At 41.7% G+C, this 15,285-nt stretch overlaps 1 protein-coding gene and 1 long non-coding RNA gene across 5 annotated transcripts in view; one reads left to right on the top strand and one right to left on the bottom strand.

Annotated features, from left to right (window-relative positions):
* Nucleotides 1–4,535, bottom strand: part of LOC137840503 (uncharacterized) — a 6,684-nt gene extending 2,149 nt beyond the window's left edge. The window contains exon 1 of the long non-coding RNA XR_011087186.1: nucleotides 4,084–4,535. This is a non-coding gene — a long non-coding RNA (uncharacterized lncRNA). The remainder of the gene's footprint in view (nucleotides 1–4,083) is intronic.
* The window catches only part of LOC125973629 (rho GTPase-activating protein 6), a 25,973-nt gene extending 10,688 nt beyond the window's left edge, over nucleotides 1–15,285 (top strand). The window contains exons 1-14 of one of the 4 annotated variants that reach the window (XM_049728019.2): nucleotides 6,067–6,534; nucleotides 8,832–8,932; nucleotides 9,585–9,744; nucleotides 9,810–9,881; nucleotides 10,809–11,071; nucleotides 11,165–11,363; nucleotides 11,482–11,537; nucleotides 11,611–11,761; nucleotides 11,834–11,982; nucleotides 12,859–13,038; nucleotides 13,393–13,490; nucleotides 13,563–13,768; nucleotides 14,004–14,081; nucleotides 14,295–15,285. In XM_049728019.2, coding sequence (XP_049583976.1) covers nucleotides 8,906–8,932; nucleotides 9,585–9,744; nucleotides 9,810–9,881; nucleotides 10,809–11,071; nucleotides 11,165–11,363; nucleotides 11,482–11,537; nucleotides 11,611–11,761; nucleotides 11,834–11,982; nucleotides 12,859–13,038; nucleotides 13,393–13,490; nucleotides 13,563–13,768; nucleotides 14,004–14,081; nucleotides 14,295–14,785 — 2,130 coding nt within the window. In that variant the 5' untranslated portion in view covers nucleotides 6,067–6,534; nucleotides 8,832–8,905 and the 3' untranslated portion in view covers nucleotides 14,786–15,285. Of the gene's footprint in view, nucleotides 1–2,574; nucleotides 2,850–6,066; nucleotides 6,535–8,831; nucleotides 8,933–9,584; nucleotides 9,745–9,809; nucleotides 9,882–10,808; nucleotides 11,072–11,164; nucleotides 11,364–11,481; nucleotides 11,538–11,610; nucleotides 11,762–11,833; nucleotides 11,983–12,858; nucleotides 13,039–13,392; nucleotides 13,491–13,562; nucleotides 13,769–14,003; nucleotides 14,082–14,294 lie in introns of those variants that run through there. The other 3 variants (XM_049728017.2, XM_049728014.2, XM_049728015.2) reach the window with 3 other exon arrangements.

Below are 15,285 nucleotides of genomic sequence, written 5' to 3'. Positions count from 1 at the left end.
AAACGCAAGACGGCACAGCACCGATGCATACGCTGCTGCTGCTGCTGCAAAAGTGGTTTAATCAAGTGTTTGTCTGACAACGAGATTGCATTTTCCTCCCTCCATTACTCAGACCCATTACTGGACATGTGCAATTCGAAGAGATGGCAGAAGAAGAAATGATGTCAAATAGATGCACTCAACGGAATACGTTAATGCATCGTTTTTAGTTAAAACTGCTCAAGGACATCACGATTCTTTCTGGAACCCAAACAGTTCCATCTGCTGGAAATGCGGTGTCAATGTCAGTGATGACACATTGGGTTGTGTGGATATTTTTGAGAAGGTCAAAAATGGATGCAAATGCAACATTTCGCTAGTCGTTGGCTTCTATTCTTTGTCCGGTGCTTTGTGAGGACATTTTGCTTGTTAGTAGTGGTTCATAGCACTTTGATGCCATGCTTGGCTGCTCCACTCAAATCTGTGTTTAGCTCCTGAGCGCAACCAAGTGGCCAACAGCTAACACTCCAAGCTCAAATGTGGTCACCTACAACCAATTTTAACAAAGATTGGATATTTATTTTTAGGGAGATTTTCTTGAAAGAGCAACTGGTTAACTTTATAATTTCTGTTATCAATCTATTGCTTTTACATATTGGAACTGTGCAAGTGTTCCTCAACTGGTCTCGTGACCTAGTTTAATAGAAGTAATTTCCCCTTTAAATAACTTTCACAAGTGCATGAATATCATCTTTTTGACTGCACTACTCAATTAATGTACTGACTATATTGACTTTCAGGATAGTGTATTAGCGCCATCTAGTGGTCATAACCCTTTAAACCCGTTTTAAAAGAAAGGCGATGACTCATAAAAAAAAGAACAAGAATTCTCAAGAGCATGTCAAACACAATAACCCAGACAAAACAACCTTATTATGAGCAACTATAAAAACATAGTCAAGTTGTTTTCATTTTTCTTCTACTGCTTAATCTTCGGCATTTGTAGTTGCCAAGCTAAAAAAAAAAAAAAACGAGAGGAAGGAGACAGCCTCCTACGTACAGAAAAAGCTGGCTGCCAAAAATGCCACATTATCCTTCATAATATTGCAATCCAACTATAATTAAAAGCAGAAAATGGCATTATATTAATCTGGTCATTAACTGGATGATTTTGTTTTGTAAAAAATGTCCTTTCTTGGCATTCCGAATAGCAGCAGTCAAATTTATCCCACTTGATAAGTGACACAGTAGGAAGTGCAGTGAGAATCGTCTTCAACATGGCCACCGCCAAATAAGTGGATCAAACACAAAGCCGCCGACCTCTTATCGCCACTTCCCCTGTCTGTTTGGTGGACCCGCGTATCTGATGGGCGCTTATCGAGGCCTTACAGCGCCGGTTCACATGTCACGTTATCACACAGGTCCTTTCCCCGAGGCTCCCACAGGAAGACCGTGTTCCCTGGGCACCGCATGCCAGGGATCTGGAGCGCCCTACAAACTACAGGGACTGTGGGGGGAGAGGAGGAAAAAAAAAATGCAGCGCAGCCCAAAGAGGAGTGGGAATGTATACCAGTGGAAGTCTGTCTAACATTCCTGTCATGCTGAGTGGCTAATAGCACTCAAGGCAAGTCGAGGCCTAATTAGGAGAAAGTCAACCCGAGAAATCCACATACAGTACGGCTGATGAAGTGGGCCACTTAGAAAACCATCGTGTTCGTTTCATGAAAGACTGTTTATAATTTAGATAAACAGAAAGACCCCAATCTGAGCCTTGCATTTGGAAACAACTTTCCTAGAGGAAAAAAATTGAGATTAGAAAGTCCCGATACCAGGTATCGGTATCGCGCTCTATTTTAAGGTATCGGGTTCCCTGGTGGCTGCCGATACCAGCCACCGATACTTAAAGGGAATTTCAACCCCTAAATTTTCTTAGTGCAGCATCAGCCAGAAAAAGCTTTTTATTCTTCACTTAATGATATTAATGCCCACTTAAGTGTAATAAGAAGTTAACCACTGAAAAAGATAAAAACAACCAAACAGGAGAAGATCTAACTAATGCTAAGATGCGAATCATTTTATGCTGGTCGAACTGATGTTTTGAATTCTTCGTTTTGTGCGTATTGCTCTCCCAAAATATGTGCAAAAGTCCCCAATTGTCGAGCTTGTAAATTTTCACTGCCGAACTACTTTGTACAACTCACTTATTGCATTTTATCTTTAAAAACCTCCGTCTCGTTTTTGATGAACACTTAGGCCTACTATGCCACTGTAGTTTCGTATTATTCATGATGCTGGTAACTTGTAGAGCAAAGTATTTTTCAAAGGTGGCACTTGGCGTCAAAACTTTGAAAACTACTGCACTACTGTATAAGGACAACTGATCAATAGTACACACACAGTAAGGAAGTATTCGGAATACTTTTGTACTCGCTGGTGCCAGCCTTTGCAATTTGTCATTGCGTTTTGTCAGGGGAAGTAACTGGGATGAAATGATGGATGAGTTTTGTTTATCTGCAAATCTTTAAGGGGGGGAAAAAGTTCCGCCTCAGGTCCTGAGTCAGACTCTGGGTGTGTGTGAGTGCATGTGAAGAGGAGGGGGACTCTTTCATAATCCCATGCAGGGTGATGAGTTGTAGATCCACTCTTCGGGCTCCGTTTGGACTTGTGGCCGCGGGATGAAGCCTACGTCTTGTGTACTCTTGCTGCCCTGGTGATTGTTTAAGACCAACATGTCCGCTCAGGGACTCCTAAGCAGCGTTTTCTCCTGCTCCCTCAGTCCCAGGACCATCTCCAAACGTGGACTGAGGCAGACCAGGAGCTTGGACCCGGCACTGATGAGGCACTATGGAACTGAGAGCACGTCCTACCAGGTCAGACACCTCACTCAAATAATAACATTTCACTTTTTTTGTTATACTGATGGAATTTTGTTTCTGCTCATGTTGTGCTTATGAAAAACAGGTTGAAAAAGAATGACTGATTGCAAATTCCAGTAATGATGGAAAGTTCCCCAGGGAGCACAGCTTTTTGTAATCTTAAGAGAGGAGGAGTAAAATACAATTGGGGTTTTATTGGATAATTAAACATGAGTTAAATTGGGGTATTACAGCGGCAGAGTGGATAATAGCGCAAGAGAATTTCTGTACTTATGTGTTGACACTAGGCAAAGAGAATGAAAGCAGCGGTGTATGGAGCAACTTTACATGCAAATTCATGTAAGGGTACGAATAGTTTGATACACATATTGAAGTGAGCAACAACAACAATACACATATTTTTAAACAAACCTAAACATGTATTGATGAATAATCTCTATAAAAGCGCATGAGAATTAGATAAACAGCAACGATACTAACTATCAGCAGTGGAGTGAAAACAAACATTTCACCTGAATCATATTTCTTTATTTTCATAAGAAAAAAAAAATATTTTTTTGAAAATACGTTGGTATTTGTATTTTATTTTTCCTCTACCAATGTGTGTTTAAACTTATTTATTTTTTCCCCCTTATTTTCTAAAAATATGTCCGACGATATATAAAATTAATGCCATCAATTTGAATTCAGCAGCGGAGTATCAACTCGAATTAATGAAGACTATACCGGAATAGTCAGCATATCGTATTAATAAATATGGTGATCATTAAAAAAATACAAGAATAATCAATATATGCAGATAGTAATAACTCAATAGTGAATGAAAGATTAGAAAGCAATACACGTTCCATGAAAACAAAAGTTGGAATTTGCAGGCATTGCGACATTGCTGCATTTTCACAATCGAGCAGACCTCGCTTACGTCAGCAAACGTGGATTCAAACCATGTGTGTGAGTGTTTGTCAAAAAGGGGTGTGACAGCATGGAAATACGCTGACACATTTTGCAACTATTTCGCTGGATGCGACTCAAAATGGCCTTCTCATGTCGAAATAATTTGGGACCCAAAAAAAAGGTTAACCCTTTGATGGGCCTTTTTGTTTGTACACACACACACACAAAAAGGAAGGGAGTTCTTTCGCCACATTAATTAGCAACAAACAACTTATGTTCAAAGTTAAGTCCAATGATGTTATAGTATCAGAAAAATAAATTGCCTTTTTCTTACCCTGTCATTTTTTTCTCCAAAACAAAAATGAAAAAAAAAAACATACTTTGATTTACGATCCAGGGCGATGGCCGCAAGCGCCTCTTTTCATTAGTGCTAAATCTGCTGTGGCAGTAACGCGCGTATAATTTAAGACTGTTTGTTCTGCACGGCCAGTCCTCATGGTAACACTGTTTATTTTGTGCAATGGAACCTTGACATTATAAATAGGCTTGTAATGAAAACCAGATATCTGGACCATCTTATAATCGTCAGCAAGAGTGTCGGAGCGCTTATGTAATTCTGATGAAATGGATTAATACTACAGAAAATAACTTTGACATGTCTTCAATGGCGCTTTGCTTTTCACCTTGTTTTCTATTTCGCTTCATAAGGGTCAAGTTGGAGCCTATCCATGGGCAAGGCACGCCAGACTGACTCGTTGCCAGACAATTCCAAGACAAACAAGCGTTCACACACACAATTTAGAGCCTTCAATTAATCAAGATGCACATTTTTAGAATACCTAGTACCTAGAAAACTCACGCAAGCACAAGCAGATCATGCACACTCCACACCGGGATTTGAACTTCAGAACTTTGAGGCAGACACGCTAACCACTAGCACACCATGCTGCGCACAAAGTTTTAAAAAAAATTAGCGCAGCTGACTTAGCATGTCAAACTTTTTGGTGACTTTCCCACAATACTCATTCCGAAACGGAGACTGCAATGGGTGACAGCGCGTGAGATCTCAGCATACCTCATGAGAGCCTAGCAAAAGAGCAAAAGATCAACTCTGCATTTATTTTTTTCTTTGGGCTTTTTGCCACGTGTATTCTCGAAAAGAAAGACACGCCTCAGAATGAGAATAGAAGAAAATAGACCTAGAATGCAAGATTCATTTTAAACTCTAAAGTTGGTGTGAATGTGGATGCGAATGCTTGTTTGTCCCTATGAGTGTCTGGCGACCAGTCCAGGGTGTGACCCGCCTCTGTTCCAAAGTCAGCTTGAAAACACTCCAGCTCACCCCGTGACCTTAGTAAGGACGAGCGCTGTGGAAAATGAAGTTATGTTACTTAAAAGATGGCCGGTACCCTTCTGAAAGATGATGATTAGGATAACTAACTCCGGAACTGAATCATTTAATTTTCATGGGAAGATTTTTCAAACAACTCCTTTTCTTGAACTAAAAAAAGAATATTGCACGCATGTTAATACTAAACGGTCTTGTGCTCACTAGGTGGTGGTGGTAGTGGTGGTGGTGGTGGTGGTGGGGGGGGTTCAGTAGCCTGAGTGAACGTTAGAACAAAGACGAGTCATCTGGTTTACATAAATACCGTCAAATAGTGAGCCGGCACGTCTTGATCCGTGGCTTTGCTTTCCTACGGGCCCATATTTCTTCCCACAGCACAGTGCCCTTTTTTTGCATGGCATGGAATTAAGCCTCTGCATCGCTATGGCAACTACTCCTCAGTCAGAAGAGCTGCCGGCTGGACGAATGCATGTAAGCACAGAGGTCATAATCAGTTCATTCAAATCTCACGTTTGTTCCCGCGATCTTATTATCTGCAGCGTGTCAAGTCACAGGCCATTAAAGTGACAGTGGGGAACCATATCCTGATCAAAGTGTCTGCTTGGAAAGTAAGGGCATAACAGGGTTAACCTGACAGTAGGTGAGGTGTATTACTTCACCTGTCATGGATTTATTAGGATTTCACTGTACTCTTACAGTTTGCTCTCTGACTGAGATCAAATGGTTCCCCTTACAAGGGGTGCACAGTTATTGTAAATATAGTAGGGATGTATAGTTGTAGTGAATGTGGGGGACAAAAAAAAAAAAAATCATTCACTATATACACTCAAGTACTCGCTCAGGCTTTTTTTTTAATTTATAGAAGATAATGTTTCATTAAAACATAGCAATATTTTTTATCAAAGATTTTTGCATTTAATGGTATTTATTAATATTTATTTTATTTATTTATATTAATTTAATGTTATGTTAACGTTGTGTACTTCACCATAGCAACGTTAGTGGAGGGTCATAGGAGGTGATGCGTTTGCGTCCCCGTCAATCTGGCGTAAAATTCACAGTGCACGGTGTAAAGTTCACCCGAACCACGTAAAATCATAAACACGTTCGTAAGATAAAATTTAATCGTGACGTAAACTTTTCTTATGCAATAAAATAACGATATCTATAACGCCTTCGTCTCCATTTAGATTATTATTATCGCTCTTTTGATAAAGTACTTCCGCGATGGAGCTCTCAAGTGGGTCAGTGAACGCGCCACACTTTCCGCTCCTGTCAAGAGTTTGGACCATGTCTGCGAATATGAAGACTCTGCTACTTATTCTGTCGGGCAATTTAGTTGAGGATCAAGCAACTTCGGAATGTTCCTTGCAATCGTTGCACGTTTGAGTGTTCGAAATGGGTGAACCTCGTTTGAAGCGTAGCGTTACCTTTCACGTAAGTGTGATTCCATTGTCTCATCAAATTTGCGCTTGCAAACTTTTTTTTTTCCTCCATGCACCTTTCAAACTGTGATGTGAGTGTACATGTTTAATTTTCATCAGAGTAGCTTAATGCGATACTACATTGTGTTACTGAGCTCCCTAGTGAATAATATTATTTTAGGAAATTGCTGCTTTTCTCTAAAAGAAAAAAAAATCACCTTTTTAATACTAATATTATTCTGGCGCAATAATTAAAGCCACTGCAAATTTTTATGTTTTTATGCGGGGAAAAGGAAATCAAGTCAAGCTCTATTGAATGGCTTCCTGAGCACAGGGGACCACTCACCACCATTCCGAATGGGGCCAAGCGCGTTTCTTGTGTATTATCGCATGTTTCGATCTTTCCATATTGTATGAACTACCTCCAAGCTTTCCTGTCATTGTGTTCCAAGAAAAGGCCAACACAAGCTTTGCATCTCAACAAAGCCTTTTAATTGGGTTCAAGTGCTGTCTTCTAGGTAAGGAAAGGTGCAGCAGCTTAATGGTCAACTGGAATACAAACACTGTCGCTGTCACGACAATGTCTCAGTGAAAACGCAGATAAATGTGTTTAAACTCATCGGTGATGAGAGTTGGAAGTAGTCAAGCTGTCATGAGTGTTTTATTTTGGCTTGCAAAAAGAAAAATCCGACCAGCCTTAACATCCCATGTCCAAAAAACCTAAATATGTATTCTAAACTTCACACGCCACAGAGAAGTGTTGTTACCAACCCTGACAAAGTTGAGGGAGCAAAATTATCTATATTAAGTACATAAAATGATACCTCATGAAAAATCAAGCCGTACTCTCTGCTCTCAAATGCTGTGGCCATCCCCAACGCTGAGAACATGCCTGACTCAACTACCAATCAAACTACAACCCCAAATAATGGAGGCCAAGCATCGTACATGGTGTGAGAAATGTTTTTAGGCAATGAATATAAAGTAGTCCAAAACGTAAGTGCTTAGCGTGCCTTCTTGTGCCACGTGTTGACTTCTTACGTTGCTGCACAAAGTAGTCCATTGTGCACAGTTTGTAGCCTTAAACGGATGTTTTTCCTCATGAACAGGCAAACAAAGAGATGTACTTATTCTTGTTTCGATGGATTGATGGCGTCCCATCCCCACACCCCCTCAAATATGATACGGTCAAGTCATCTGACTTTTTCCTCCATATTGTTTATCGAGTTAGCCCTTTTGACTGACGATTTATGCTGTGTTTTTATGACAACATTTGAGGTAGCGCCAGGAGTTGACTGACTAATAACAGGACAGACATGTCATTTTTTTTTTTTATGTGCGTCACTGATTGTGTAGTGGTGCATTTGCCTGAATTTGTGCCTGACTCCAGGCGGTGCGTGTTCAATTGTGCCTCATTGATGGTAAAATAATTTTGTTTGCGGGCAGAAAAATAGGCTTCCCTGTCACATTAATCACGTTATCTGCTCATAAAATAATTCCACCTAAGTTTTGTGTAATTAAGGTGTCGAGGTCGACTTCAACGTTTCAAAGTAGGAGTTCATCGAGAAGTCGAATCTGTAACTTCAAGACGTTATTGAGCTTGAATAAAAAAAGTAGATGAGCACCTGTGGGAAACTTTCTTGCCATTGCATCACAGATACTTCCATGCGGGAACTCTGATGTCAAATTTAGTCACAGAAGGGACTTGTGCAACACTCGTCTGCCAAAACATTAGACAGTCTAATGAGATCCAATATAATTTGATTGGGGGGGGGGGTGTTCATTTAACAACTAATCAGTTATTGGAATTTTATTCTACCGATATCGGAACCAGCATTGTTTGGGAAAAAAAATTGGTTGGGTACTAGTTTTTACTGTATACTCGCTGTCATACCCTCACATGTAGGAACACAAATAAATATGTAAAAAACAAATCTGTGGTTGAATGCGGTTGTTGTAGAATCTTTGGCAACAGTGTCATGATCGTATTCCCAGCAGGTTATGTTGTTGATCCCCCGCTACTGTAGCGTGAACCTAATTCTCATTTAATGGAAGCCAGCCACTTTAATGTAAGCCTTATCCTGATAATGAACAGCTAAGCCTCTTTGGAACACGGCTCATATGATTATCTTGACTCGCGCCGGATGGATCGAGGCGTCTGTAATCTGCGGCGCACGGTGATGCTCGACAAGTTTCTGGATTGCGCATCAGATTATTGGAGTTGTCGTGCGCGCCGAATCACAACGTTTGCCTTTTTAAGCGTGGGGGTTGACAATTGTGCTCATGACTTTGAATGTGTTTTTTTTTTAGGAGGTGTGTGTGTGCTTCTGTGAACACGTCTCAGTTTGCATACGATATCAGTCTTTGGTGTGTGACGCAGGGAAATGATTAATACCGTCGTCACGTTCATGGTCAGTCACATCCTTTTCAAGCTTTTCATAGTGTGTGATAGGTAATTAGAATTTAGCGTGTGAAGAATTCTTGAAGGTTAAGCAAGTGCTGGTTGCGATAAAAAAAAAAATTCAATGACAAATGTGTTATGATTTTGCCTTTTATACACCAAATGAAATATTGAGGTTGTTGAATTGTAGTTTTTTTTTAAAGGATTTTCAGATAAAGGACGATCATGTTTACTTGGTTCTTGAACTCATTCACTGCCGACCCAGTTAATATGGATTTTTGACGTCTATAGCCGTCAATGGGAGTGAATGAGTTATGTGGCATTGAGCATTTTCCGCCATTTCATATTTACAAGTGCTATCCCTCAGTTTCTGCTTTACTGGCTGAATTAGGGACACTGACTTGTAATTGCTTGGTGTCCCAATACTTAGGGCCATATTCAACTATCATATTGCTCCAGTGGATTAATTAACATCATTAGTAAAGGCTCGGCCCCCAGCTACACATCGTCTATTGGAGAACAAAGTGCTGTCACGCCACTCTCCTATGCCGGCATCCAGTTAAGCTAAAATTATCCCCGTACAAATGGTATAATTGAGTCTTCGGGAAATTAATTTCACTTCCTTTTAGTGTCTTTTAATTTCTGTGCGTGTGTGTCCTCAGGGAAACTTCACATGGAACAGCGTGTCGGGACGCTCCGTGGGTCTGAAGCCCGTCCCACTGCAAAGCCTCTCCGAGCTGGAGAGAGTTCGTCTGCAGGACGTTGCCTTCAGGCGACTCCTTTGCGATCGGAACTTGGGCTGCCAAGTCACCATTCCTAAATGTATATTTCTATTACTGTTACACTTGTTGTTTTGTCTGTTAAAGCAACTGACACTTCTTTTTTAGATGGCCACAAATACAAAAAGTCGCTCAGGCGTAAGCTGGATTCACTTTCCAAGGAGAAGAGTAAAGACCGAGGTAATGTGTTAAGTGCTTTTTTAGGTACACCCTCACAGGTACCACTTTTGTACCCTTGACACTTGACTCCTCCATGCTCTTGAGTCGGTGCCAATTGGCTAAAGGCTTATGTGGCAGTGTTGCGCAACATCTCGCCACTGATCTGCTATAAGATTATTCACTTCTCTCACTCAGGCTTTTGTGAAGCAAGGTTAAGGTTAAGATACCCGATTGGGCCCTTAATGGATCTTAGACGTCAATGTCAGTGAATGAGTTAGGTTTCCATAGATCTCAAAGTTTGCTGAGTCAAAGTGCAGTTATATCCCAACTACAGTAGTTATTTTTAGTGTTTTTTTTTTAGATTACATCATGACGTTGAGGCATGTTCCCCACTGAGGAATGTCATTTACTGAAGCTCCTCCTCCACCCTTCCACTTAACCATACTCAGCCTCTGACACTTGAAAAGAATCTCAGCAAATGTACTCAAGTTCACGAAAGATAAACAAAAACAGTCTGAAATGGCAGCTCATTGGTTGCAGTATAAAGCCACGCCCGCCTCTTCCTTTTTTACCCTTTGTTTACAAAAGCCCTAAGTGCTCTCAAACTGAATATTGAATGTGTGCCAACCTCGGTCCAGCCTTGTTTAATACACTATGTAATGTCAAATATGTGACTTAATACAATCTAAAGGATTAGCCCCACTTAGAAATGAACAAAAATGTTGCACTAACGAACATCATTTATCTATTTTTATTTTTATTTTTACATTCCTGGATCAAGGTTTTCCTTTTTTGGGTTAAACTAAAATAAATGTTTGGTTTTTTTTGTCACCAAATTTTCAAAATCTATAAAATAGTACTTTTGGTGATTGATTGGTACCAATCAGCGTTAGGAAAAAATGTAGATATATTTAATTGAGGAATAATCAGGTTCTGTCTGTCCCGCAGAGGCAACACCGCAAGCCTTCAGCATCCCGTTGGCGCAAGTCATCTGCAACGACCGCACGCAAAAGCAGCGCCACGACGCGCCGCAGGAGCAGCACTGCGACCCCACCGAATTAGTGCTGTCCTTCCTCCACTTCACCTCCACCTTCAAGAGGGCCAACAAGGAGCTGTCGAGCAGCAACTCATCCCTCAGCTCCAATTCAGAAAGTCCCAATAAGTCGCCGTTTGCTCGAGCGGCCGACCCGGCTCCGAGGGCGTGCAGGAGGGTACGATTAAAGCTTACAGTCATCCAGTATGACCTCAAATAGCAGCCTCTAGAAAAAAAATAAAATGTGCTCGTCACCCATCCACTTTTAAAGGGCGGCGTGTCAGTGGACTGCATCACCGACCTGGACGATAACCAGTCGCAGCTCTTGGAGGCCCTCCAGTTGTCTCTGCCAGTGGAGACGGCGAGCAAAAACAGGAAGAAGAGGCACGACAAAAAACTGAGCCTAAACCCCTTGTACCCCCAAGTGCCCAAAGTGGTGGAACTCTGCTGCCAGCACCTGGAAAACCACGGTACTCGCATTGTGAAACAAGTTCCCCAGAATCATGGGGTCATTAGTTAAAGTTGTATTTTTTTTTTCTCGCAAATTTATGCTCATGATCAATTTCTGAGAATATCATCTCCACGTAGGTTTACAGACTGTGGGAATTTTCCGTGTCGGAAGTTCCAAGAAAAGGGTGAGGCAGGTAAGAAGTCAGTAATTAGCCACATTAGCTACCACTGCATCAGCAATGTATAAATTGGTTTTCTTTCCTCCAGATGCGTGAAGAGCTGGATCAGGGATGGGAGCTCCATTTGGACGAGCAGCACAGCGTTCACGACGTGGCGGCCTTGCTTAAAGAATTTCTCCGCGACATGCCCGACCCACTATTGACTCGGGAGCTCTACACGGCGTTCATCAACACAACGTGTGAGGCGCAAACACAAATAGGCGTGAACAATAGCAGATGTCAGTCAATGACGTCTTCTCCTCTACCGACAGTGTTGGAGCGGGCCGAGCAACAGAAGGCCATCCAGCTCTTGATGTTCTTGCTTCCTCCTTGTAACTGTGACACGCTGCATCGCCTCCTCTGCTTGCTGTCCGCCGTGGCTGCGCATGCTGATGACATGCTGGACGAGGAGGGACACAAGGTACACAAGACACTCCTTTTTTCACTTACCGTATTTTCCGGACTATAAGGCGCACCGGACTATAAGGCGCACCATTAATGCATCAGGTCAGATTTTTAATCCAAATCAAATCATTCTCCATTTTATCTCTTTTATTTCAACTTCAGACGAAACTAATTACTTTATAATCACAAAACAATGATCCATAGTCTTTTTGATTCATGATTCACAGTCTTCAGCGGGCCACTTATGATTGATTTCATGACACAATGCTTCGGGCTAGTTTAAATTTAGGAATTTGGTCCATATATAAGGCGTACCGGACTATAAGGCGCACCGTCGGCTTTTGAGAAAATTTTAGATTTTTAGCTGCGCCTTATTGTCCGGAAAATACAGTATGTGAAGAAACAGATTCTTCCAAAAAAAAAAATGATCCACTTATTCCAAATATAACAGTTTTTTTTTTTTTCACTTAATGAAGGCATACGCCTTTTTGAATTGATTGCCCTCCTGAACCTTGTGGGAAGGCAAGTGCGCCTTTAATCATCATGTTACTTTAAATCTGTGCTTCTGCTTGTATGCCTAAATGAAGGTCAACGTCACATCTACTGATTACAAGGAAATGAATAGTGGCGGAGCGGTGCCGAGTTGTTACATTGTTTGTAATTAACCTCTGCGTAAGATGTCACAGGGAGATGTGCGTGTGAATTAAGGATTGTGGTTAATTAATCTTTCTGGATGGGGAAAACGTTTTGTATTAAGAGAGTAGGTCGAAGTTGCCTTGTCATTGATAATAACTAGCAATTAGACACTATTATTCATGATGCCTGTTTATGTTTCAAAGTGCAACAATCATCCTTAATAACGACGTATCAATTCTGTCGTTGATATTTTCAGAAACCGGGAAACAAGATGACCTCGTTAAATTTAGCCACCATCCTGGGGCCCAACCTCTTGCACAAGCAAAAAAACTCCGACAAGGAGTTTGCTGTCCAGAGTTTAGCACGTGCCGAGGAAAGCAACGCCATCATCAGTGTGCTCCAAACCATGATCAATTCATGTGACTCTCTGTTTCTGGTAAGGCACACTCACTCTAAACTGTTTACCATCAAGCTAGTGGAATTTTTTAATGGAGCGCAGGCGCCTCATAAAATGTAAACATTAACTTTATAAGTTTTTAAAAGTGTACTTTTATGGTCACTGGTATACAAAGTACAACTTCGGTGAAGACTCGGACGCTCTTCCGTGGTGTCAAGTTGAATTTTGTGAAAGTAAGAAATACAAGATGTGTACAGTGCTAGTTGAGCCGTTTTACCAGTCTAAAACCAATAACATGCTATCTCAATTGTCTTGTCTGCTCGACCGATGAATTGCTCATTGAAGTGAACAATTTATATGACATGATAACAACGATATTGCCCTCACTGTCAGGTTCCTGCTGAGCTACAGAATGAGGTGCTGCTGAGTCTCCTAGAAACCGATCCCGATGTTGTGGACTACTTGCTGCGGCGGAAGGATACTCGATACTCGTGGGTACCGACTAGGCTCAGATTGTCTCTTATGATGAGCTAATCAATCACATATAATGTCTGTTTGTTTAGCGATTCAATCCTGAGGGCAGCGCACGAGTCCTCCCTGATGGAGAGGTGCTCCTCCAATGAGTCCCTGTCCAGCGGCGAGGCGTCCCCTTACGACAACAGCTCCCCCGTCCTATCCGATCGACTCCTGCTCCTGGAGGACGACCAGACGCTCTCGGATAGCGGCAACGAACACGCGTCTCAAAACTCGCCAGCTACCTTTACCACAGGTAAAGTCGAATTCAGGTGCACACCTGCGTGTTTGTGAAAGCATGAGGCTCTGACAGCGTTTTTATAACTGAGATGAATGGCATTGCATCATCTAAAATGACTCTGCTTCCAAGATGCTGTGAAGTAAACTATAATTATACTCTCGTGTAGAATAATTAGAGGTCCACTCAAAGCATTTATTTTTCACTTAGGCACAGTGATTATTCCCACGCTTTCTTTTGTGTATGTGCTTAGAAGAGGCCTTGGAGGATCACTTCTGGGACACCTGGCATCCACTTTTCAGCAAGAACGTCATTGACCTTGACATCAATGGTAATACGTTTTCATCGAAGCAGTGCACCGCAGCTAATTTAACAAACACAGCGAGAACTCAAAATGTGTGTACAGTCCAAAAAAAAAAAAACATGTTGCGCAAAGCTTTACTTTTCTCACGTCGCACGACACGTAAATAACTCGTGTTGCATTTGTTAATCAACAAAGTGCAAGGAAGACGCAACCTTCAAATGTCCGTCTGTTTTCTCTCAGGCTCCCTCGGAGACATGTCTGAATGGAAGTCATTTGGATCGTCAGAGGGGCTGAGCGGTCGCCAAGGTAACAACAAGCTGCCCGTCAGCCCGACAACAACCTCATTGGATGCTTCGGGAGTCAGGCCACACCTCCCGGCGGCTCGCGGCAGCAGCGGCGACGGCCCTCACGACCAGACGGGATCCAAGCAACCGTTACCTTCATTACACCAAGCACCCATCAGCCAATCCGGAGCCGTCGGCTCGGACGACCTGGCAGACGGGGCGAGACGCCCCGTCGATGCCATCCTTGCCGATGGAGGAGATTATTTGTTTCAACCTCTCGGTGAGATGCGTGTTTCTCATTCGGCGCCCTCCATCAGTCTGCCTCGCCAACCCCAGAGCGGAAGCACTAGAACTGCACCTGAACGGGCCTCCGGTAAAGCAAACGGCCATATTTGGCAGATCCTATCGACAAACAATGGAGATGCGCTGCCCGAAACGCTGGTGTGACAAATTCATGAAGACTTTTTTTGGCCCATCATAATCAGCCGCTGAGATGACGCTAGTAGCAAATTCTCACTGGTAGTTCAAATCGTTTCACTGATTGTTCTATATACTATGTATATATGCGCTGCTAAGATATATAAATGTCCATGCATTAATCGTCAATTTATATATGACACATGTTTTCTTTTCTAAATAGTCTTGACAATCAAATGTATTTCAGCCTTTAAAACATGTATTTTCTATTTAATAACTTAAATTTCAGCCAGATTCAAATGCTGAATATAAACACAGTCGTTGATATGTTCATAATTTGGCATAAGAAACGATATTCACCCTGCAAAGAAGTTTGTCGAAAGCCTACTAAAAGCCTTTTTTTTTTTTTTTTTTTATATATGTTAATAATTGCACTGCAATTTTTCTGGAACTACTGTAAATGTGCTAAACCTAATGTTTTTATTCACACATTTTTCTTTACATGCATTAAACACCATATCCGCAATCCA

This window comes from Syngnathus scovelli, chromosome 8 (assembly GCF_024217435.2).
Source record: "Syngnathus scovelli strain Florida chromosome 8, RoL_Ssco_1.2, whole genome shotgun sequence".
In the NCBI taxonomy this organism is placed as follows: domain Eukaryota; kingdom Metazoa; phylum Chordata; class Actinopteri; order Syngnathiformes; family Syngnathidae; genus Syngnathus; species Syngnathus scovelli.
Note: the sequence above shows the minus strand (reverse complement) of the source record. Positions and strands in the feature narration are given on the sequence as shown.